Source organism: Copidosoma floridanum, unplaced genomic scaffold (assembly GCF_036245765.1).
Source record: "Copidosoma floridanum isolate Cflo_tuat_1 unplaced genomic scaffold, Cflo_Japanese_pri ptg000006l, whole genome shotgun sequence".
In the NCBI taxonomy this organism is placed as follows: Eukaryota; Metazoa; Arthropoda; class Insecta; order Hymenoptera; family Encyrtidae; genus Copidosoma; species Copidosoma floridanum.
In genome coordinates this window covers 10,666,302-10,691,379 of record NW_028321883.1, presented here as the reverse complement: position 1 = coordinate 10,691,379, position 25,078 = coordinate 10,666,302, and the positions used below count along the sequence as shown (strand labels likewise).

The 25,078-nt window shown below is 35.5% G+C and overlaps 1 protein-coding gene across 1 annotated transcript in view; it reads left to right on the top strand.

Moving 5' to 3' along the window:
• LOC106644351 (roundabout homolog 2) overlaps positions 1 to 25,078 on the top strand; it is a 535,313-nt gene that overhangs the window by 484,719 nt on the left and 25,516 nt on the right. The window contains exons 8-9 of the mRNA XM_089598313.1: positions 4,280 to 4,510; positions 10,745 to 11,086. Coding sequence (XP_089454439.1) covers positions 4,280 to 4,510; positions 10,745 to 11,086 — 573 coding nt within the window. The remainder of the gene's footprint in view (positions 1 to 4,279; positions 4,511 to 10,744; positions 11,087 to 25,078) is intronic.

The following is a 25,078-nucleotide window of genomic DNA, read 5'->3' as shown; positions in this document are numbered from 1 at the left end:
GTAAAGTTTTTGAATTTGGCGGTTTGCTCCTTCACTATCGACATACAGTGCCCCAACATCGAAGCTCACGAGAAACAGGCGAAATACGGGGTATGGAACTGTCTTAGAAAGGAGGGGAAGAACGAGCGCAGCGGCGCAAGCGGCGCGACGCTCGCTCGCTGGAGCGAGCGGCAGATGTTCACGGGCTGCGAGCGAATAAGGTGCGTATGGCGCCTGGAAGGCTTTGTACTAAATTAGTGAATACATTTCTTTTTATAAAATAAATTGTGTGTTTTAATTGTCTTTCCTGGTGATTCCTGCTGTCGGCTCGCTTCATTGTTAACAATTTGTTCGAACGCGTCGCGCGGTGATTAAAAGCCCTTCCCAGCCTAACACTCTCACCGCGAGTGACAACCCTCGGGTGGTCGCCGTCATCGCGAGAACCCGATGCTCTTTCCTAGCCTCCTCCTCGTCGAATTTTCCCTTTTCCGTTTGAGTGATCGAAGGGGGGACCGGCCAACAAGTCTCCGGCAGCTTTAAATAAGCAGGACCATTGAACCACATTGACGATTCGCCTCCCTCTTCGATCACTCCTCGCGTCGCACAATCAACCGGATTTAGTCCGGACGGAACCCACCGCCATTTCGCCTTTCCCGTTAGCTCATTAATTTCCCCGAGCCTGTGCGCTACGTATATGCTGCGGCGCCGAGGTTCTTCGACAAGCCAATGCAAAACAGTGCGCGAGTCGGACCACAAATGCCACTTGTCGCCTTCAATTTTCAATTCGTCGGCTACGTTCGCGATCAGTCTCGAGGCAACCAAAGCTGCCTGTAATTCTAGTCGCGGGACGGACAGATCAGCATTGGCGGCTACCCGCGACTTTGCCATCACGAGTGCTACGTGCGCCGTTCCGTCGTCAAGTTCGCTTCGAATGTACACGCCTGCGGCTACTGCCTTTAAACTTGCGTCGCCGAAAGCGTGTAGACTCGTCGCTGTAACACATCTCCCTTTGGGAGTCAAGCATCGCGGTATTTTCAAGCTGGCCAAATCTCGCACGCATTTTAACCAAGCCACCCATCCGTCATTCTCCTCGTCCCGCAACTGCTCGTCCCACCCAATACCGCTGCGCCACACGTCTTGAAGAATCAATTTAGACGACAGCATGAACGGCACCAGGAGACCCAGGGGGTCATAAACAGACATCATTGTCTTAAGGTACTCACGCTTGGTGGGCTTGCGCGACTGATTAAGTAGTTTGGTCGGTATACGCCTAAGGCCAACATTGAAACCTAATTGATCGGATGCGGTGTCCCAGTGGAGACCCAAAACGCGCTGATCTCCCACTTCGAAGAGGAATGTCTTAGCGTTCTCCACTCGACGTGTTTCTTTCGCGCCTTCACATAGTCCCGCGACCGCCTCGGCCTCGTTGCTCGCCCATCCATGCATCTCGAAATTTGCATGAGAATATATGTCGATGACGTCGCGAATCAATTTTTGTAGCTCAGTCGCGGAGTCGCAGCTCACTAAAAAATCAACGTATGAATTTTTCACTATGCTGGCTGCGGCGGCTGGCTTATCTGTGCGGAAACGTTCCGCATTCGCGTCTTTGACGTAATGCGCACTGCACGGCGACGATTTAGCCCCAAACACTAGGCACGTCATCCCATACGTTTCAGGATAGCCTTTTCTGTTTGCACCGCGCCACAAAAATCTAAGCGCCCCTTGGTCGTTATCTACGACCCGCACTCGAAGGTACATGTCGCGAATGTCCGCCTTGCATGCGACGGCGTGTAAACGGAATCGACTAAGTACGCCGGGCAAGGCTTGCAATAGATCGGGACCGGCATCGAGCTGATCGTTTAGACTGATACCCGAGGCTTTAGCTGCAGCGTCGAATACGAGTCTCACACGATCTGGTTTAGAGTCGTTCGTTACGCCAAAATGCGGGAGATACCATACGCGGGGTCGGGGTCTGTCATCGTCGACTCGGATTGCGTATCCGTTTTTGATCAGACGGTCCATTTCTTTGTAATAAAGCGTGGCAAACTTTGGATTTTTATCCAATTGTCTTTCTAGTGAACATAGTCTATTAGCCGCCATCGCGCGACTATCTACTCGTGGTGGGGCGACGTTGTTCCACAGCAATCCTGTCTCCCACACTTTTCCCAACGAACGACTCGTCTCCGTCAATATTTTTAATGCGCGCTCGTGGGTGGGGTTAGGACGCGTCAACTCTTTTAATAGTAGAGTACTGGTTGAGAAATTGAATAATGCCTACTAGAAAGCTGGAACGAAGGAAGGTAATCAGAAGGCACTAGATTCATCGAACAGCATTTAAATGGCAATTTCATTAGTACCGCACCTTTAACCGTCAATATCACCCCTAATTTAAGTGTCTCCAACGTCTGAAAAATCAAGTCTTTTCTCAAATGTTATCAAAGAACCATCATTTACTACCAATTCACCTGCAATTGGTGAGTATTATAATAAAAAAAAAAAACTGTTTTTCTAAACTTCTTACAGTATTGTTCTTAAACATTACTTTTTTGCACAGATTTTTCCAAGATAGTGGAAAATGATTATAGAGTGAAAGAAGAACTTCTGGAGAGATGTCTGCCTTCTTCTGAGTATGTGAATCAAATATGGAAAGAAAATATACATTTTTCACGTATAGAAACTTCAAAAATGAAATAAAAAAAGATTGCACATGCTCCTATTTATGCTTTAACATCAGAGAAGTGGAAAATGGAATTGAAGAAAAAAAACAGAGGATAAAGAAAAGTTCCAACAAGAAAAAGAAATAAAAAAAAAAAAGAAAGGGAAAATATTCTAAAGAAAAAAATTAAGCAAGAGGAAAAAAAAATCAGAAAAAAATAAGAGAAGAGGAAAACATTCGTAGGCGCAGAATTCAATTAGAGAAAATAGAATCAAGAAAGAGAGCAAAAAAAGAGGAACGATTTAATAAAATAATGCAAAACCAGAAACAAGAAGAGGAAAGACAAAAAGTTAAAAAATATGAGCTACAAAAATTAATTTAAAAAAAACTATTAGAACATAATTTTTCATTTGCTTTTCCACAAGAATGAAAGTATTTAAAAATATGCCTTATTAGTTTTATACTAAAGAGTTTTAAATAATAAAAAATTTAACTATAAAAATGTTTATTATAACAATAATAGAAACAGTTCATTAACCTATTAATCAAACATTTAAAACTGCATTCATTCATTGGGTCGTAAGTATTCATGAACTGGGTGACTACCATTCATTCATTGGTCAACCTTGCATTACATTATGATTTTATTTTTACAAAGTAACAAATAAATTTTTGAGCCTAAATTATTCTTATATTTATTAAATAAGTCTAAAAGAGGCATATACCACTAGTCAATAGTCAATTAAGATAATGGGTAAGTAACTTAAATCATTTAAAACCGCTCTTTGTCAAAACCATTCATTTACTGGTGCATTTACCCCTATAGTATATGTCCAAACGTACAAAAAAATGCTCAAAGTAGAAAAAATTATTGTTCTTACCTAGGGTGAAAAGCAAAACTACATAACGGATGGAAAAAAGTTTTTTTTAACATGAGCACAAAGTTCAACTACAGCTTTGCACCCTCGGGCCACTTTTTGTGCCTTTGTTATCACTTTAGGATCATGGGCATATAAGTGATTTGTCGGGTGCAAAGTTTTTGCACCATAATGCTGCGTTTTCACAGGGTATAAAGTGTGCCCACAGCTCAAAGTACGACTTTGCGCCCTTGGAAAGAGAAAAGTATCGGTGGCACCTTGGCTAAAATCATATGCAAATCCTATCCTTCGGACGAAGTTTTTGTACTTTGCACCTATGGTACGAAAACTACTATACTTTCAAAAAGTGATAGATCGTCATTTTCGTCCCATAGATGCAAAATAAAAAAAATCTTGTCTAGTACGCGAGTCTTTTATATAATTTTACCTAAGGGGCGAACAGCATTTTTCTTTCCGAAAGGACAAAGCCGTACTTTATGCCTGCTAATTACTTTGCGCTGTAGGGAAAAAAAGGACTTTGTGCCTTTCTGTGGTTGCAAAATAAGACCCAAGGGCGCAAAGATTTTACACCCATGGTAAGAACACTTGTTTAAATAGTAAATAAAATAAAAATTATTAATATCTGTTTTTTATAACTTAATGATCTAGTATTTATCAAAAAGTCTTAAAAATAAATATATTAAATCAAAGTTAAGGGACCAGTGTGCTCGGTTGCATTGCAAAAAATGACGGTTACAATTATCCTAATAATTAACTTTTACCATAGGTTACGAATCTGAAGCCTGACACAAACTACGTGTTTTTGGTGCGAGCGGAAAACAGTCATGGTATGTCGTTGCCTGGGCCAATATCCGACATTGCTCATACGATAAGCACTGATCAACACGTGGTTCCTGAGACCGAGCTGATTCGCGCTCGAGATCGCTTGAATAGCGACATTTTGCAGCTGCGGGACGTCATATCTCTAAGCAGCACAAGTGTCAAAATTGTCTGGGATGTAAGTATTACAACAATAAACTTCAAAAATTTATATACTAGCTTTTGCTGCCGAAAGATTTATAAAAAAATATTGACTTAAAAAAAAACTTTTTTTTTAAATAAATAAATAAATATGCATAAGGTAAATGTCCCTATTAGGACCATAAATTTTATCACACTTACTTCTTTAATTTTTTTTTCTTAACTGTAAGCTTTAACAGTAGAAATTTTGGTATTAACTGGTGCGCTATAAATTTACCATTATTATTGTAATTTTTAAATATGGTTCTCAATTGTTAAAATACTTTATTTTGTAAAAAAATTATAAGACCAAAGTGTACATAATTATGAAACGTTGTACTTATTGTTTCATGTTATGTTCCTTTTTATGAAACTTTTTAAAAAACGTAAATTTAGTATAATATTTTGAGACAATTAAAGCTATTTTACTTGCATAACACTATTTTATTTAACAAAAATAATTGAATCGTTTATTTGTTTCCTAGAAGTATATAAGTTCTTCTGTATTGAAGTTTGGTGCCATAATACGTACAGTTCAAAAGATTATGTACGACTTTGTCCCTATTTATGAAATTATGTTTACAATTGGTCATTTATTGTATGTAAAATGAAATTTTTCTTGTGAATTCATAAAGATACGTAAAATATACAACCACCACAATTTTTTAATGAAGTTAGTTATATAACAAATGCATGAATTTTCATATTCCATGAAAAGGGACACATTCCACGAATAGGGACATTTACCTTAGCACTGAATAGAGTCTATCTAATTGGTTCAATAAAAACATTGTACAAACATTTAAATATCACGTATTTGACATCTCTTTTTGCTGAGGTAACACACCTCTGCTCAAAAGTAGGGTTGATAGTAGTATATTATGTCACAAGGGACCATAATACGAAAATCTTTCCTGTGTGTAATTGCCTACTGAGCCAAAAGTAAGGAGAGACAAACACTCGGTAGTCGATGTCGTACTTTCGTCCCATGTAGCGAATATGACTTTTCCCTTCCTTCTATAAAAATATGACGTTTTTCCACGATTTCAAGGTTAAGAGTGCAATTTAACTTCCCAAATGTGATCCATATAGCCATGATTTTTAAACGGTCATTTAGCTTTCAAGCTGATTTACTGGTGTACTCTATAATAGTGTACAACTTACTTTGGCCAGAAACAGGGGCTATTACTGACCACGCTATATTATCATGTAAGGCAATAGGTAATGTGCGGTCAATAGTAACTCCACTTTTTGGCCAGGGTAAGTATACTTTTTTCCTAACGCCTCCACCGCAAGTTCAACACAAAAATTTATAAGATTTGTACTCATGTTCATGTGCATGTCTGTCTGTTAGCCTGTCTTTCACTCGTTATACTTTTTTTACCAATAACCGAATAACCTAATAACCCAGTAACGTATCTAAATAATATGCATCATATCACAATATCACAGTACTAAAGTATTTCATTTCTTAAGCGTCATTTTTCACACTTGTATTAATTCTTGACCTTGAGCTTTAACAGCACAAAATTATCAATAATAACCCTAATAACCCTTTTATAATAGTTTAAATTTTCCATTAATTCATAGAATCATTGGTAATCGTGTATGGTTGAAAGAGCAAAAGTAGGATATCAGAGAGAAAAATTGTAATGAATTTCGTAGTAAAATATTTTTGTAATTTATATTCTTGCTAGTCTGAATATATTTAGTACATTGCTGTGAGGCTAAGCAAGTACGGTGATAGTAAGGTAGAGGTCTGGTGAAAATTAAAAAAAGAGTTATACCTCGGCGAAAATCTGTGCTCATAATTCTTTTCATATAGTACATGACATTGTAAGCAAAATAAGCCTCGTATCAAGGGTGTTATTAAAAAAAAATGTTTATTAGAAAACGGAGGAAAAAAACAGAATATTTTTTGTGTTGTTATTTGTGTATATAAATGCAAATGTTGTAAATATATAAAAAATAAGAAAAGAGTTGTCGCGGTGAGAATAAATCGTTAATTTTTTCTTGCTAGCTGAGAACAAAAAATAAAATGAATTATGAATCTATATAGAGTGGTTGCCTTTGCAACTTCGCTGAGCAGGGGCCGCCCAGGTGGGGGGGGGGCAGGGAGGGCTTGAGCCCCCCCAACTTTCAAACTGGGGGGGCGCAGCCCCCCCCCAGTTTCCGACATAAATGTCAAAAAAATATTTGATTGATCGCGAGCAAAATGACAAAAAAAGACAGATAGTCATGATCAAATCTTGCTTTAGTTTATAACTTTATGCATAAAATAAAAAAAAAAGGCGAATCAAAGGGTGCGTTAAATTTGCATCGTACAAATAAATCCCAAGCGCTCAATGCTGTGTAACCTAACTGGTGGAGTGCCTGCACTGTTCAACAATTGATAAATAAATAAATCCCAAGAGCTCAATTATTTGTAACCCAACTAATCAAGTACCTGCACTTTAAAATAATTTATTATTAAATAGATAAATCCCAAGTGCTCAATGCTTTGTTACCCAACTGATCGAGTACCTGCGCTATAAAATAATTTATTATTAAATAGATAAATCCCAAGCGCTCAATGCTTTAAAACTAGACGGATCGAGTGCCTGAACTATCGAATAATAATGAATTAAATTAAGCCCTGGCTCTCAAAGCTTTGATCCATCGGGTTACAAAGCATTAAGCGCTTGAGATGCATTTATGTAAGAGTAAATTATTTAATAGTGCAGGGACTTAATTCGTCGGGTTACAAAGCATTGAGCACTTGGGATTTATCAATTTAATAATAAATTATTTTATAGTGCAGGTCCTCGATCAGTTGGGTTACAAATCATTGAGCTCTTGGGATTTATTTATTTAATAATTATTTATCAGTGCAGGTACTCGATCAGTTGGGTTATGAAGCATTGAACGTTTAGGATTTATTCATTTAATAATTATTTATCAGTGCAGGCACTTGATCAGTTGGGTTACAAAGCATTGAGCACTTGGTATTTATTTATTTAATAATTATTTATCATTGTAGGTACTCGATCTGTTGAGTTATGAATCATTGAGCGCTTAGAATTTATTCATTTAATAATTATTAATCAGTGCAGGCACTCGATCAGTTGGGTTACAAAGCATTGAGCGCTTCGGGTAAATAATCGTTTGACTTATCTAGTTCTATTATGTACACAAATCAAGAGCACGAAACATAGATCTAAATCCATTACTGAGAGAATTTATATTAAAAAATGCTGAAAGACAAGTAACATATGAATTGCCACAAAAAATGTTAAATTATTTTAATTATCTATTTGTATTTGAGATAAATATCATAAAATATGTTTTTAATAATTTATAATTATGATAAGTTCATTTTATCTTCACATAGCTGCTAATTGATTCAATTAAAATACGTGAAAAACTATCGACAATTAAGGTCATTATATGTATGTTGTTGCATAGTTAATATGTATATACATATACTAAGTAGGTTTATAATAATTAATAATACATATTGTAATTTTTACTCATTTTAAATTGATTACATATTTTTTTTAAAATACGAATAACTCAATAAGATAAATGTATATATAGTGAGCCCCCCCCCATATCTCTATGACTTGGGTGACCTCTGTCGCTGAGAGTAAGAATCGGGGTTTTAAAAAATTAAAAACAAGTGCAGTTATTTCTCTACTTACTTGCGTGTTTGCTAACAAATAATCTTTTGTGAACAAAATCATTCTATTTCTTGGATGTCAACTTACAAAGCAGTAAACTATAGTCTTACAGGATGATTTTTTATTGCTGTATACATGCATGGTTCAAGTAGTGAGTTTTGTAAAAATTTATTATACAGAGTATGTAAAGAGGTTTAGGAGTATAATTCATAGGGAAGAGAAAGAAAAGTTCCCGCGGCCCGTCCCCCTCTGGCAATTCGCAAACTGAATTTTTTGCTTACGTTTAACGTTGGTATTGTCTAAAATATACTATAATATAACTGAAACTGTGACTTACTGAATCTTAACACAATAATTCATTTATAGGGAAGTTTTTTTTAGTATTTTAGCATTTTTCAAAAATGTTGTCAATGTACTCGATAAAATTGAGTTAACGTCTCATAAGAGCCTATGTTAATCTTATTATTTTTATTTTTATAATTTTTTTAAAGTGACCTTTAAGAAACATTTAAAAATTCATGCCTGTATAATATAATTTTGATCATCAAAAAATTGAGATCACAGCGATTTCTGCATCTTATTATTATATCTGAACCTTTTAAAACAATCAAGATTTAAAATTATTTATCAGAAGTTCAGATTTTGAAAAGTTGGGTAACTTTTTATAATTATGTTTAATTCGGAAAAGGTACTAAAAAATTGGAGTTCACTAATTTAAACAAGACACATTAAAGAAAAAAATATGAATGTATCTATAGTAAAAGGTATACTGTTACAAATAAGGGAGAAGAATGCAATGAATGGGGAAGCAAAATTTTGTGGGTCATGGTATGCCTATAGAAAATTTCTCTTTCTCTCTCTTTTCCAATCTCTTTCTTTCTCTATCTCTTTCTGTCAACTATACATATAATCAGGGCGCTAGAGCATTAGAGGGTGGTGGTCCTTTATAGCAATACGATATTTAGTTGAAAATTTTAAGAAAAATACGTAGAGTAACGCCCTATATCGTCGGCTTCGATAGAGATACGTGGTGTTGTTTTTTATTGCAAAATAGTTTGAAAAATGGCTTTTTTTCAGTTCTTATTAAATTAATTTAATTGCAAAAAATTAAAATGCATGAAAATACATATTGTAGTGTTCAAAATTCAATGAAAATTGAAAATTTTATAGACATCAGTATGGTTTTTATTGTACGCCAAGTCCGGCCTTGTATTTTTAGTTTTTTGTTGATAACTTTTTTGTTTGTTTATTTAAAAAATTGAATGTTTGCGGTGGTAAAGATAATGTTATTCCTCACTGATTTCAAAAAATTAGATATCGATGGCATGCTCGTAACACACTTTATAAACAATCGAAATTTTTAATTAACAAGTTTACAATAGGCCGCCGTTTTGAAATTTTGTGACCAAACTTGACGTACAATAAAAACCATACTAATGTCTATAAAATGCTCGATTTTTATTCAATTTTGAATATTGCAACATGTATTTTCATGCATTTTAATTTTTTTGCGTTTTTTGGCTTTCTCATTTGTTTAAACAATAGAAAAAATTTTCTAATCTTTTTTAACACTTGATCCTTATGTAAAATCGTTAGATAAATAACTCTTGTATTTAAAATTTTACTCCAAAACTAAGATTTTCCGAGATATTTAATAAAAACTGCGCTTGACCACTCCCTGATTTTGATTTCCAATCGGGAATTTATTATAAATCGAGTGACGTTACTGAACGGGTAAGAAAATTTGAAAGTAAAATAAGGCTCAAAAAACTCTAAAATTAAATTGGTCAAGTAGTAATTTTCAAGACAAACGGCGTGAAAATTTGAAGTTTAAAAATTCACGTGCTCTAAATATAATAAGTGCTAATGTGAATGAGAGTGCAACAGGAGAAATTTGTCAACGTGAATGCCTTGTGTAAAGAGACAGAGAGATAATTATTGTAGCTATTTATATATCATCTAATACTTCTATTCACAAAATAATTACATTTATTCAAGAACAACTACTAATGTATACAGACGAGAGTTCTGCAATACTTCAAAAAGATTATAAGATTTCTATAGTAGTAAGCAGAGATTTTTATGTTAACTCTTCTTCCGAAGCTGCTGTAGCATTAATTCAATTTTTAGAAGAAAAATTTAACTTAAATATGATTAATGACCCATTGCAACCGACCACTAAATATGGAACAATCATCGATGTCGTCTTTGTTCCTTATTTAGATAAAATTGCAACACTGATGTATATTTTATATTTTTTGGACCACAAGCCCATAGTTACAGCTGTTAAAGGCCGAAATGAGATTTCAGGGTCAATTACAGAATTTAATTATAAATGAGCATTAACAAATGTTGTATTGTTTAAGTAAAATAATGTTAATAACCAATTGCTTACAAATTATATAATTTAAAGAACGAGTTTCTTTATAAAAAATCTCAATTAAGCTTCGCTACTTCCATGGGTCCCGTGACTCATAGATTTTTTAAAATTATGTGTCTTATTGCAAGAAACATGATAAATTATAAATCTCTGACAATTGAGCTAATATAAATTTGTTATTGGTGGTTTTTAGATTCTCGGCGCTCCAGATCTTGTTGACGGACTATACATTCGCTACCGCGAAATGTCAGATCAGCCGCCTGAATATCAAATGGTTACTGTTATGAACGCTGGGGCCACTAGCTACGTACTGACAGGCTTAAAAAAGTATACGCGTTATGAATTTTTTCTGGTGCCATTTTATAAAACCATCGAAGGAAGGCCAAGTAATGTAAGACTCGCAATGACGCTTGAAGACATACCATCGAGCCCACCACAGGACGTTCACGTTGGCATGATAAATTCAACGTCAGCATTCGTTAGATGGTCCCCACCTCCAAAAAATAACCACAATGGACAGCTGGTTGGATATAAGGTAATCAAAATTATGAGTCATGTTATATGCAAATTTCAGTATGTGAGACTGCATACATGTGATTTAGTATTAAGGTACGCAAAGAGAAAAATCATGGGTTTGGCCAATAACGGCTATGGAAAGCCCCTCTCCCTTCTTTCCACTCAGAAACAGTACGTTCGAATCATAAGGTCAATGCTTTTTACAGTTTAAATAAAAAACATTTTTTACTTGTTATTTGGCTCGCTTTAAAAGAAAAAGGTATTTTTAATTTTTTTTGTCGAGGGCTTAAGTTTTGCTTATAAAAATAATAATAATTCATAATTATGATTCATTCGTCCCCGATGGCACTTATCTGACTTCGCATGCTTCGCAGATCCCTTGAACCGCAAAATAGCCTTGGTGCGATAGCGCTTATGTGGTGAATCCTATTTTTCCTAGCGAAGGCATACCAGTCTTTCATAAACGCCCAAGGTAGGAAAAAAAATGTTTTTGTAAGACCCATGAGTGCAAAGTGCGGCAAGCCCTTCGTGACCTCAAATCTATCTTCGTAGAAACTACTATTATGTCATTACGACAATTGGTTTTTTAAGGTAAAAGACTTATGCAATTCATCTGTTAAACGGTATGGTTTGTCAATAAAAAATTTAAAAGAACCGATTAATAAAATGATTTTTTTTTAACTTTCGAACATTTTTCGTAGTAACTGCTATTCTGTGTATTAATAAATGTTTTTAAAAGTCTTTTCATAGTTGGGGATTTTTTGAGCACATAACTGTTTATTTCATTTTTTTTAACTTTTCAAACTTTTTATCTTTTTTCAATATTGGTTTATTTACTAACAGATACATTATGACGTTTCCATTGCATTTTATTATTTCAAATATTTTCATTCGTACACTCAGAAAAGTAGTGTTGTAAAAATTATTATAGCTACACTGAAAATTACTATATTTTTAGGAAAGCTAAGCTACACTCATCTGATGACGCAAAGTTATAACGTTAAGAATAATTTTTATTATATTTTAAGCAATTTTTACTATGCAGTAGCCCTACAAAAATTATTTCATGGCACAACAAAAATTACTATGTCTAACATAGCAAAAATTCTGATAGTACAGTTTTTACTACTCAACAGAGTAAATTTTACTGTGATCGTTTTAAAACGTACCAAATTCTTAAGTCAAATTTGCTATGTGACATAGTAAAATTTCTCATTTCACTGCATTGCTATTCAGTATAGTAAAAATTACTATATTCAAAAGTAATTTTATACGGCGTTTATAGTTATACATGCCTATTGGGTTTCAAATTTGAAGTTATACTAATATAAATTAAATGAGAAACATATAAAGAATTGATACATGCTGACAACTAGATTTGAATCGACTAATTATCCGTTGTTAACACGTTATTTTACAGAAAACCCATTGATTTTTCAACTTTATTGTGTGTATGATAAACAGTAAACGTTCCCACATGTACTTTATTCACACTCGCGCAGACATTATGTTCCGTGGTCTAGTGGTTTCCAAATCTGACTCGGAAGCTCAAGGATAAACATTCAAATCCCAGTCACTGCAGATCTTTTTTAAAATAAAAATATTTTTAATATACATCAATATCTATGTACAATGGGAAAAACATATCTATATACATTTAAATCTATGTATTTTAATCTTCTAATAAACATATATATGCACTAGACAATATATATATATATATATATATATATATATATATATATATATATATTTCTTCTCCTACTTTAATATAAAAATTCTTTCTCAGTACGGTAAAAATTACTATATCGAAATAGCAAATTTTAATATAATCTGGATTTACCATGTCGTCGGGTTAGCAAAAACGAAGAGTCTTTTCAAACGTAAAGGCAAAAGAGAGCCTTTTCAAAATTAAGAGCAAAAAAGAGCCTTTCCAAATTTCTAAGCAACCGAGAGCTTTTTTAAAATCAAAGGCAAGAAAGAGCCTTTTCAAATTTCTGAGCGAAAAAGAGCCTTTTCAAACTCTAATGCAAGAAAGAGTTTTTTCAAATAAACTTTTTTTTTCTTTGATTTTAAGTTGAAAATATACATGATATATAGGTATATATCCGTATGTTATTTTACAACAGTACGCAACCGTGCGAACAGTACAGATTGCAGTAACTATCCTTCGTATAATTTGGATTATTAAGAGAGAAATGTTACTTAGCAAATATATACAAAGGAGTAAACAAATAAGAGTAAGCAATTTTATGTAGTAGTTATATTTTCAGTCTCAAGAATAAGCTCTTTTTATTTTTTCCATGTCAGAAGCGATGCATTTAATACTGTTGCCACTTTGTTAATTATAGAAAAATCACAAGCACCAATCACCAGACAACCCGGAGCGCTTATTGGTCACCTTGTGAATTGATAAAATAACACAAGCGCCAATCACCACACAACCCGGGACGCTTACTAGTCACTTTGTTAATTAATGAAAAATCACAAGAGCCAATCACCAAACAACCTAAAGCGCTTACTGATCTACTTGTTAATTGATAAAATAATACAAGCGCCAATCACCACACAACCTGGGGCGCCACCTAGTCACTTTATTAAAAAATAAAATAACACAAGCGCCAATCACCACACAAACTGGGGCGTTAACTGGTCACCTTGTTACTTATTAAAATAACAAAAGCGCCAATCACCACACAACCTGGGGCGTTTACTGGTCACCTTGTTAATTAATAAAATAAAACAAGCGCCAATCACCACACAACCGGGGGCGCTTACTGGTCACCTTGTTAATTATTAAAATAACACAACCGCCAATCACCACAAAACCTGGGGCGCTCACTGACCACTTTGTTAATTAATAGAGAATCACAAGCGCCAACCACCACACAACCTGGGGCGCAAACTGGCCACCTTGTTAATTAATAAAATAATACAACCGCCAATAACCACACAACCCGAGGCGCTTAATGGTTACTTTGTTATTTATAAAATAACACAAGAACCAATCACCACATAACCTGGGGTGCTAACTGGTCACCTTGTTTATTGATAAATTAGCACGGACGCCAATTACCACACAACCTAAGGTGCTAACTAGTCCCTTTGTTAATTAATAAAATAGTACAAGCGCCAATCACCACACAACTTCAGTCGCTTACTGGTCACTTTGTTAATTAATGAAAAATCGCAAGCGCCAATCACCACACAACCTGGGGCGCTAACTGGCCACTTTGTTAAATGATTTAATAACGCAAGCGCCAATCACCACACAACCTGGGGCGTTTACTAGTCACTTTGTTAGTTAATAAAATACTACAAGCGCCAATCACCACACGACCCAGGGCGCTAACTAGTAACTTTGTTAATTAATGAAAAATCACAAGCGCCAATTATCACACAACCCGGGGCTTTTAGTGGTCACTTAGTTAAATGATAAAATAACACAAGCGCTAATCACCACTGAACCCGGGGCGCTTACTCTTCACCTTGTTAATTGATTAAATAACACAATCACCATTTACCACACAACCTGGGGTGCTAACTGGTCACTTTGTTAATAATAAAAAATCACAAGAGCCAATCACCACACAATATGAGGTGCTTACTGGTCACCTTATCAATTAATGAAAACTCACAAGCGCCAATCACCACGCAACATGGGGCGCTTACTGGCCACTTTGTTAAATGATTAAATAACACAAGCGCCAATCACCACACAACCTGGGGCGTTTACTGGTTACCTTGTTAATTAATAAAATAACACAAGCGCCAATCATCACTCAACCTGGGTTGCTTACTGGTCACTGTGTTAATTAATGATAATTACAAGCACTAATCACCACACAACCTGGGGCGCTAACTGGTCACTTTGTTAATTAATAAAAAATCACAAACACCAATCATTGCACAACCTGAGGCGCTCACTAGTTACTTTCTTAATTAATAATATAACACAAGCACCAATTACCACACAACCTGGGGCGCTTACTGGTTATCTTGTTAATTAATGAAAAATCCCAAGCACCAATCACCACACAACCTGGGGCGCTTACTGGTTACTTCGTTAATTAATAAAATAACACAAGCACCAATCACTGCACATACTGGGGCGCTGACTGGTTATCTTGTTAATTAATGAAAAATCACAAGCACCAATCACTATACTACCTGAGGCGCTTACTGGGCACTTTGTTAATTAATAAAAAATTACAGTAGTGCTTTTTAGGATTTGAGTAAGAGTGCCTATTTTAATTATTTATTCCCAAAAAGCATCAAATAATTACTGAAGAGCCAATGAAGCGCATTCCACGGAAAGTTGTAAGTGCCCTGGATGTTACCTTTTGGTGATAACCATTGTAAGTGTCGTATATGCGACTAATTGTCAGAATGAGTGTGTCAGCTCTTGTGATAGATGCGAACGTGATGGTAGAGATATGTAAATAGGTTATTTTTATAAATTATCTGAAGACTCGGTGAAAGTGGATACTCTTATACTAGCCAGCCCTGGCGCACGCCGTGCCATCTTTATACTCTGTACTTTTTTTAACTACGTAATACAGTTTTATTTTTGTTTATTTATTGAAAATACAAATATTTATCAAAACATCACCGAATTAACGAACATATTAATACTTGTTTCAACGATAATTGCACTACCTTCGTGCATAATATCGTTTTATAGAAGGTATATTTCTATTTATTGTCTGTCACAGAATGTCATAGAAATATAACTTCACATTTGGGTACCGAAGCACCCACTGTTGACTGGTTTTATGGTGGCTTACCAAAAACAATGGGCGTGGTTTAACTAAAAATGCCTATCACTAGATTATTGCAGAAGAAAAACTGCTAGCCCACCACTAAGATCTCTTGCAGTCTTTTAAAACGGATTTGCATACAAAAATATTTATTTGATGAACAGTGCACATCAAAGAACGTTACCTGTAAAGTGTTACCTAAATTTACAAGCCAAAGATAATATTATAGTTTTGATTTGGCTGCGTTTATAGCTTCTTTTAGCAGTATTAGAAGTGTTAATCATTTGTGTAAAGTTTTAAATAATACTAAAGAACCCTAGCAAAAAGACTTATAATTGTATAGAACGAAGTGTTCAAGTTTACTAACTTAAGTGATTTTGTCGAATTTTTTAAAAGATTTTATTTTTGATGTCGGCTCTTATCCATATTCTTTAATGGTGGATAAATCAACAGATGTCTCGGTTGCAAAATGTCTACGTCCATGTGTCAAATATTTTAGTCAGAGCAAGCTGACATTCATAATTGATTTTCTTAGATTTCTTAAAATTGACAAGGCTGATATACCTTGAATGATGCTATTATGTATTTTTTCAAGGATACATGACTTAATATAAAAAATCTAATAAGTCTTGGCACTGATTAAGGTTCTCACCTTTGTGGAAACAAACCGTTTACTGTATGCTTTGCTAAAAGCAAATGTCCGTCTTTGCAGCTAATTCGTTGCGTAAGCAATTCATTACATAATGCAGCTTCAGATACTGTTAAAGTTATTAGAATCAACTTAGTAATACTTAAGCTACTTTAAAAGTTATTAGAATCAATTATGAGGATTGAGGTGCACTTAAATGCCTATAAAAAAATGTTGTAGTCATTTTTAGATCAGTGAAGAAACGTTTCGTGATTCTAATTTAACAATTATGTTTGGAGTCAATAATAATTTTAGAAAAGTAATACTTGTATTGAGAGTGAAGAGACTGAAATAACCGATATTTTAAAAAATTTTTATAACATTACTTGTACAAGTTTAACAGAGTAGTTTGTAATATCATAATTAGTAGTGCTATTAGCGTAGGCAATACTATAACGTCACGCTCACACCTATCACATACGCTCACACACGTATTCCTAGTCCATATTTAATACGCAAAACATAATTATATCTGAAAAATTAAGGAAAACCTTCCTGTAGTACTCCATTCTTCAGTAGGGTAGTATTACATGCCAGTCAATGTCAAAAATAAAACTCAATCAAATTCAAAGTCTGTGTGGTGGTGTGGTGTCATATGGAGGAGACCGGTTCAGGGCGGTATAGCAAAAGAGGCGAACGAAGGGGGAGTAACATGCAAAATCCACTTTCGATTTACTCTCACGTATAACGCGCCTATATAGAAGTTCTAACTTGAACCATGTTGATAGACGACATAGTTACGTAAGGAACAAGCCACTTAATCAGTTAATGTAAGCTTATACTTTTTGAAAATTTTATAAGAAGATACTTGCACGGCGCTAACATCATCTCTTAATTTTGGGACGACTATTTTATGTTTGGTATTCACTACAACTTTGCGGTAGTCTTCAGCTAAACCAAATAACATACTTAAAGGTATTTATACTTCAAAATAAAATGATAATTAATAAATTACTTTTTCTTTTTGATGTCTATTCAACGATCATTAAAGTCTGACTGGAATAAAAAGATATCCATCCTTTTATTAACGTTGTTAATCCAACGTTCTTACACTTGTCAATTTCTATACTATTCAGTTCATATGGTTTGTTTGAAGCAGATGGCAGATAGCGTTATTAACTAGTTGTGTTCTTGCAAGAGAACCATCATCTTCAGTTATACGTTCCTAAATACGTAAGGGACTTTGAAAGGGTTGCAAACATGAATCTTGATGTTGAACTAATATGCCAATTTCATCACTACTACTAAATGCTGATGTAGTTTGGGGGAGGAGGTATCGATTTCGACGAATTTTATAGTGCGCAATCAACTTATTGAGTACATTACCTGACTAAATTCCAGAAAAATTCCAAAAAAAGCTAATATTATGTACCATTAGAAGCTCTTAATTTTAGGCCTAGATTTTTTAAGAATTGTACGTTTTTACGTATTAACGCTTTGGGCGTTCGTCAACGTAACACTGACTAAGTATACTCAACTCTTAACGTGTAAACCTTGATAATAGTAAAAAATATCTCTACACTGTGAACAGTAGTACTCCGAGTTCGAGCTTTAACTACCGATGTACAGTGTTTGATCAAACAAACTTACTTGTAAGTGATGTTCGATCGTAATTATGTTAAAAAGACTCGTTTGAAGATGTACCAAATGCATTTTCATTTCTTCCTTGCTAGATATCACGGTGTTTAGAGTAAGTACTGAATTTTTCCGCTAAAGGCTCTAGTGATGTACGCTGGTCGGTCGCTCTTGTGGAATCGTCTTTTTTTTTTTTTTTTTTTTTTTTTTTTTTTTTAATTTACCTTTATTTCCAGGTTGCGAACAATGATGTTCCGTTATTGTTATGGGTGGGATTGGTATGTCTTTGAACGAGTCTCTTTAATATAATTACGACCAAACATCGCTTACAAGTAAGTGTGTTTGATAGAACAATTATATTTCCTTCGACTCGTTCGAAGACATACCAAATGCAGATGTTTAGAGGACAGGCAAATTTCAACAACAATGAGAAATATGCATATGTATTGAACAAAGAACTGCTTTATTCATTACATTTAATAAATATAATTTTTTTTTTTATATATATTATTGTTCAGTTTTGTACCTGAATATTTGCCGATAAACCTTTTCTAAATTTAAATTGCGTCACGTTCGTTATCCTTATATTAAAGTTAAAGTAATTTTCCGATCATACGCCTTTATCATCGCGTACATTTGCAATGCCCAAGAGACCGTTTTACCTTTACTCTTGTACCTTTATTTATCAATGTACTAGAAGTTTCTACTTTACCTTTTGTCTCTATAAATATTGCTCTGCGAGCATAGTAAGTTAGTTAGCGCGCCGCGGCGGCAGAGAAAGCTTCTCTCCACTTGCCTTCACTTGAGCACATTTTCCTAATTTAAGCACTGTAAATATATTGTATAAATTTTTATTGCACATTTGCGTTACAATTATTTTCCGCCGTCAACCACTTCCACCTCTACACGACTGAACTGGATTGGGAGCAGCATAAAACCCCTTCCCTCGTGAACAATTATAGTGCTCTACGTTCGGCTCCTTTAATAAGGGCACTACTATGGGCACTTAGCACTTGGAAATGGGACAAGGAAAGGGATGGGAGGCCTCCCATTACAGGAGAGGGATAAGGGGGAATTAGGCAATTTTATAGTCGTTCCTCAACGGGCCTGATATCTTTATATATTCTTAGATTGTTGTGTAGGCACATACATTCAGATTATCCCTGAATTCAGGATAATCTCAATTCCCCCCTCTCTAGATACAATATTCTCTAAATTAATACTCGTGAAGGTCTGCAACCTATGAGCTGTGCTCAGAGCCAGGAGTGTAATGGATTTTTCAGAAAGTTCTTGTAAAGTTAATCTATGTAGGGGGTACATCGTCTTAAGGTAATTAATTACCACTGTAACGTCCCAGGTTGTATCGTACTTCGGGCAAAGAGGTTTTAGCTTGAATACTCCTTTTAAAAAACGCTTGACCATCTGGTCCTCACCGATCCCATTGTTTGATATCAGTGCTATTGCGCTGCTGATGCTATTTAGTATGCTATAAGAGGCTCCCTTATTGAGATTCTGCGATAAAAACTTTAGGAAGTTTTCTCTTGTTGGGGTATAGAATTTATCTGGATTTCCTTTGCAGAAGATCCACCAGGTTTTGAGAGCTGAGGTGTACGGTTTTGCAGTGTTCCTGGCCAGTGATGCTTGGATGACGCTCAATGCCTCGTTTGGTACTTCCTTTCTTTTGAAGGCTTTCTGCCTCCAAGCCCCGCCATTAAAGACAGGTATTACGTCTGCGGGTGAATTTTGTTCCTACAATCAGATAATAGTAGCTTGTCACGAGGATCAAAAATTAAAGGTTTTGTTTTCAGAAGTTCTAAAAAGAGAGGATACCATGGTTGTCCTGTCGATTTCGGGACCACTAATATGCCTTTTGCCTGTTCTCTTTTTATCTTGTTCAGACATTTTAAAATTAGACTGAATGGTGGGAAACTTTATAAAACTTTATGTTTGTCCACTTAATGTTAAACGAGTCTACCTGAACAGCCCCGAGATCTTGTTTCCATGAGAGGTATTTTTCGCATTTCTTATTCTGGCTATTCGCAAACAAGTCTACCTTTGGTTTCCCAAAGGTGTTACAAATTTCTTGAAAGCAGATGGGGTTCAATTGCCATTCTGCATCGTCGTTGTTGAGACGGGATAAGTAATCTGCTTTTACGTTTTCTTTGGATGGGATATAAGAAGCGACAATGAAAACTCCTCTCATTTCAGCCCAATGCCAAATCTGTTTTGCTAAGTTGTGATGTGACATGTATCTCACTCCCCCCATCCTATTGATGTAGGCTATAGCGGTAGTATTATCTACTCTTAGTAGAATTTCGCAATTTTTAAGTGATTCGCGAGCGATTCTAACGCGTATTTAACTGCCAGTAGCTCTTTGTAGTTAATGTGTAAAAGTTTCTGTTCTTCATTCTAAGATCCGAATATCTCGTTAATCCCGTCTGTCGCGCCCTATCCGGTATTCGAAGCATCAGCATAATATATATCTCTACAACAAAATTGTTGATTTTTAAATTTCTGCGTATCTGGTAGGGCCCTAAGCCACCAGTTCACATCCGAGACTATTAAATTTGGGATAATCATTTCAGCATCCCAATTACTCCTGTTCAATGCCAAGATTTTTTCTCTTTCGAGGGATCTAGTGTGAATAAGCCCATATTCTACAGCTGAACAGGCTGTTATAAATTTTCTAATCAGTCCCGCGAAATGTCTAATCTGAATAGCGCTTTTGTTCATAAGTGTCCTTAGACTTTTCAGAAGACTCTGTCTTTTCTCTTTCGTTAACTCTATAGTATACCAAGCGTGTCTATAATCATGCCGAGAAACTTGCAGCGTGTACTTGGAGATAGTACGCTCTTCCTCTCACTTACAATAAAGCCTAGCTCCTGAAGTAGTGTTACTGTTGTGTCTATATTTATTAGGCATTTATCATAGTTGTCTGCGATAATGAGAATGTCACCAATGAAGATTACTGATCTGAGACCCTTAGACCTTAAAATATTCATCACAACTTTAAAGAGCTTGGTATATATACATGAGCTAACATTCAGTTCAAACGGCAGACAAGTAAATTCAAAGTACAGAATTCAAAACGCAGATACCTCCTACTCTCCCTATGGATCGGGATGAGAAAATACGCATCTTCAAGATCTATTGCGGCCATGTATGAACCTGGGAATACTAATTTTTCAGTTGATCTGAGGTCTTCAATCTTGAAATGTTGGGTATCAGTAAATTTATTCAATTTTTTCAAGTCCAGAATAAATCTAAAGGATCTATCAAGCTTTTGAGTTAAAAAATAATTTGAAATAAACTGACCGCTCATAGGCTTACATGGTACTACTGCCCCTTTTTGTAGTAATGTTAAAATTGTTTGTCTAGTACTCTCCATCTCATGGTGACAACTGAACTTCTTTACCGGGGTTTAGTCCTGCGTGACTCGGTTATTAAAGTAAATTTTATATCCTGTCATACAGTTTACCGCAAACCGATTGTTTGTAATATTCTCCCACTGTTCAGCGTATTGTGCTAGCCTCCCTGCGATCTTACATACCGTTAATGCTGCTCGTACTGTTCCCTCTGGTTCGGTGGACAGGTGTAAGACTGGTTTTGGGTCGCTTGTCCTCGTTTCTCTCCTCTGGTCCGTATTCCTCCCTTGTATGGGTTGGTTGGAAAAGTGCGGTCCAGGTTGAAGCCTGTTTGGCGTGTAGGTTGCCTGGTATTTCTGCGAGGGCCTGAGGAGCTTAATGCCTGTCTTGAATTCCTTGATCCGGAGGTGTTCTTAACCAGGTACGTTGAATAGATTGCTGCAACTTTTAGACTCTTTCACTTTCTCCACCAAGTTGTCGCCAAACAAGTATTTTCCTGGCTTTTGACCCTTTAATACCTCCTTAGTGTGTTTGGATATATTGGTTAGGAGAAAGCCCACTCTCGATCGATTTTGCGAGTGCATCAAGTCAGCAGTGAGAGTACCCGCGTCCACTATCAATTTAAACAGTGCTTTGCTATCGAGATTTTACTTTTTCTTTATGACCATGTCTGTGGCCAAGCCTATTGCTGAGAGAGCTATGCTGGCCAGCTGTTGTCTGTGCTTCATGTAAGCATCTCTTGTTTTAGCCTTCTTTGATACTGTTGCTAAGAACTCGGAGTTAACGAGCGGTGCTTGCATGTGTGTTAGAGCACCATACTTCTCCAGTAACTCCACTCGATCTGCTCGTTTAAAGCCGACATCGTACCAATGCTTCCAGCGTTTATGTACTAATGAATGTAGGTTAGTTTCCCGGTTTCTCGCAGCAGCAATTGCCTAATTTCCCCCTACCCCCCTCTGGTAATGGGAGGCCTCCCATCCCTTTCCTTGTCCCTTTTCCAAGTGCTAAGTGCCCATAGTAGTGCCCTTATTAAAGGAGCCGGACGTAGAGCACTATAATTAAAAAAAAAAAAGTTATAGCTCGAGCTCGGAGGTTGGAACGTATACGTTCCAAGCGCTGGCTCAGACAGCCCTCTCCCTAGACCTCTACAGTACAGCGTTGCTTTGAACTGTACGAGTCCAAAGTTGGGATAGCTGCGAGCAGAAAGCTGCACCGTATGCGTTTAATACGTGTTTGTACTCTCTTAAGCTGGACCCCTGTACTATCATGTTACAAATTTTTTTTTCGTGTATCCAACAAATATGCACACTTATAAATATATATATAATATTCGTTTATGCAGATTTATCATAAAAATAATAAGTAACTGAAAATGAATAAATTGGTAAACGATTTTTTAATTTTATTAAGGAAAAATAATCGAATTGTAAGTTTACATTTGTAATGCAAACAGAAAATAACATTATTGTACATTATATACAATAATATTTGTCTTCTTCGTTAGAATTCACAGTCATCGAAGGAACTGCTGTAGATAACAAACGTCTTATAACTGTATATTTCTCTGTCTGTTAAAATGAGGTCTCAGCAAAGTGGCCACTGCAAACTGTTGCTGTTTTGGGCACAACAGTAATTCCTATAGCACTCATCCACCGCTCTCTTAGACTCCCATCATTAGGGAACCTGCACAATACAATATAATATGATATTGAGTAAAGTAACAACAATTATGATTGTGCAATGACTTAATGACACAACTACTTCAATAATAAATAAAAATACAATAATTTTTTAATTTTGCACAGGGTTATGTTGTGTTCTACTACAAAGAAAATATGCCGCAGCAGACAAACTATTTTTTTCGCCTGCCCTCCTCTCTTTAGCCAACAGGCACGATTGCATGGGTTTAAAACAGCCAATCAATGCAGAGGGAAGAGAGAAATGCAAGACCCGTGCTATCTTTTCTCTCTCTCTCTCTGACGCTGTTATGATTCCACTAACGAGACAACACACGGCTAGCTGCCTCTATGTACATTATCTTTATGGTTGTCATACGTCGACTAGAAATGACTCCATACCTTAAATTTCATAGCTGCCGATTGGAAAAGCTACCATTTGATCAACTACGTAAAATTTATCGTTACCTTCGTCGATATTTGGAATTGAATTGAAAGTTAGGAGTTCTAGTAGTCCAAAGACGCAGTTGTGAGTTATCCCGCTTGAAAATTAAGTTTGGCCAAACTTTCGCTAAAGTTCATGTTTGGACAAACGTTGGCTAAATATGGGCAATGAGAAAATCCCAAACTTGGAATTCAGCTAGAATATTTGACTCAAGTTTAACCAATGAATTTCTAAAAAATTAATTTAATACTTTATGATATAAGTAATTCTGCATATACAACATATCAAAACAGTCATACAGGAGATGGTCTTGAATCTTGACCGCCGAGATTCCGCGTGTAACACAAGCACGCTTAACCACTCGGCTATGACGAGATCTTACGTACGGAGATATGAATCGTACACATATCGTACTAACTATCATTTTTTTAAGTCATGTTATAAAATTGAGATTACAATATAAAAAAAAAAAAAAATTTATGTGAATTTATTCAGTCACAATTAATTGTATGTGAAAAAATATTTTTTAAGTGTATTTTCAAGCATATTATCGACAATAAACATTTTAATCATGGCAAATCTGCCAATGTTAGGTATACTTTCATTGTTTCACATACAATTAATTGTAACTAAATTCATACACATAAACATTTTTTTAGAAAAATTGTAAGGTAAATTTTATAACATGACTTTAAAAAAAATTATAGTATTGGTACGATATGTAGATGGTTTTTATTATAGCTTGTACCATCTTGTCATAGCGAAGTGGTTAAGTGTGCTTGTGTCACATGTGGAATCTCGGTGGCCAAGGTTTGAGACCATCTCCTACACGACTTGTCGTATACGCAGACATACGCAGACATATGTCGTATACGCAGACCACTTGTATGTAGAAGTATTGAACTAATTTTTTAGGAGTTTGGATGAATATTGGCTAAACTTGAGTTAAATATTTCAGCAAAAATCTAAGTTTGGAATTTTTTCATTGCTCATGTGTAGCCAACGTTTGACCAGACATGAAATTTAGCGAAAATTAGTCCAAACGTAAAAACTTCTACTTGGGATAGTGACAACTTCAAGAGTAGAAAATATTGCGGTTCGAAAGCATGTGATGTTCCTAATTAACTTAATGTGAATGATTTTTACCTGACTGTTTGTCAATGACTAATGTTACTTGAGTATTGAGATACATTGAAATAGGCCGACGATAGACTTTTTTTTAGACAGAAAGCTTAGGCAAAGATGGCTACAGTTGTATGTACCAACATCTTGGTACCTTTTATAATTATGTTTAACATAATTAATACTAAGATATAGCATTAAATCAATTAGATGCTGTAGGTCACCAAAACTGTCAAAATACGTCACGTTATTGCCTAAATTTCTATAGGTAACCCAGTGAGTACCAGGACCATCTTTATCATCGAGATTGACTGTTGCTGATTAAGAAAAACGTGGGCCATCAGCTGGCAAAGTATTCCTTATGATAACTCCACGGTAAT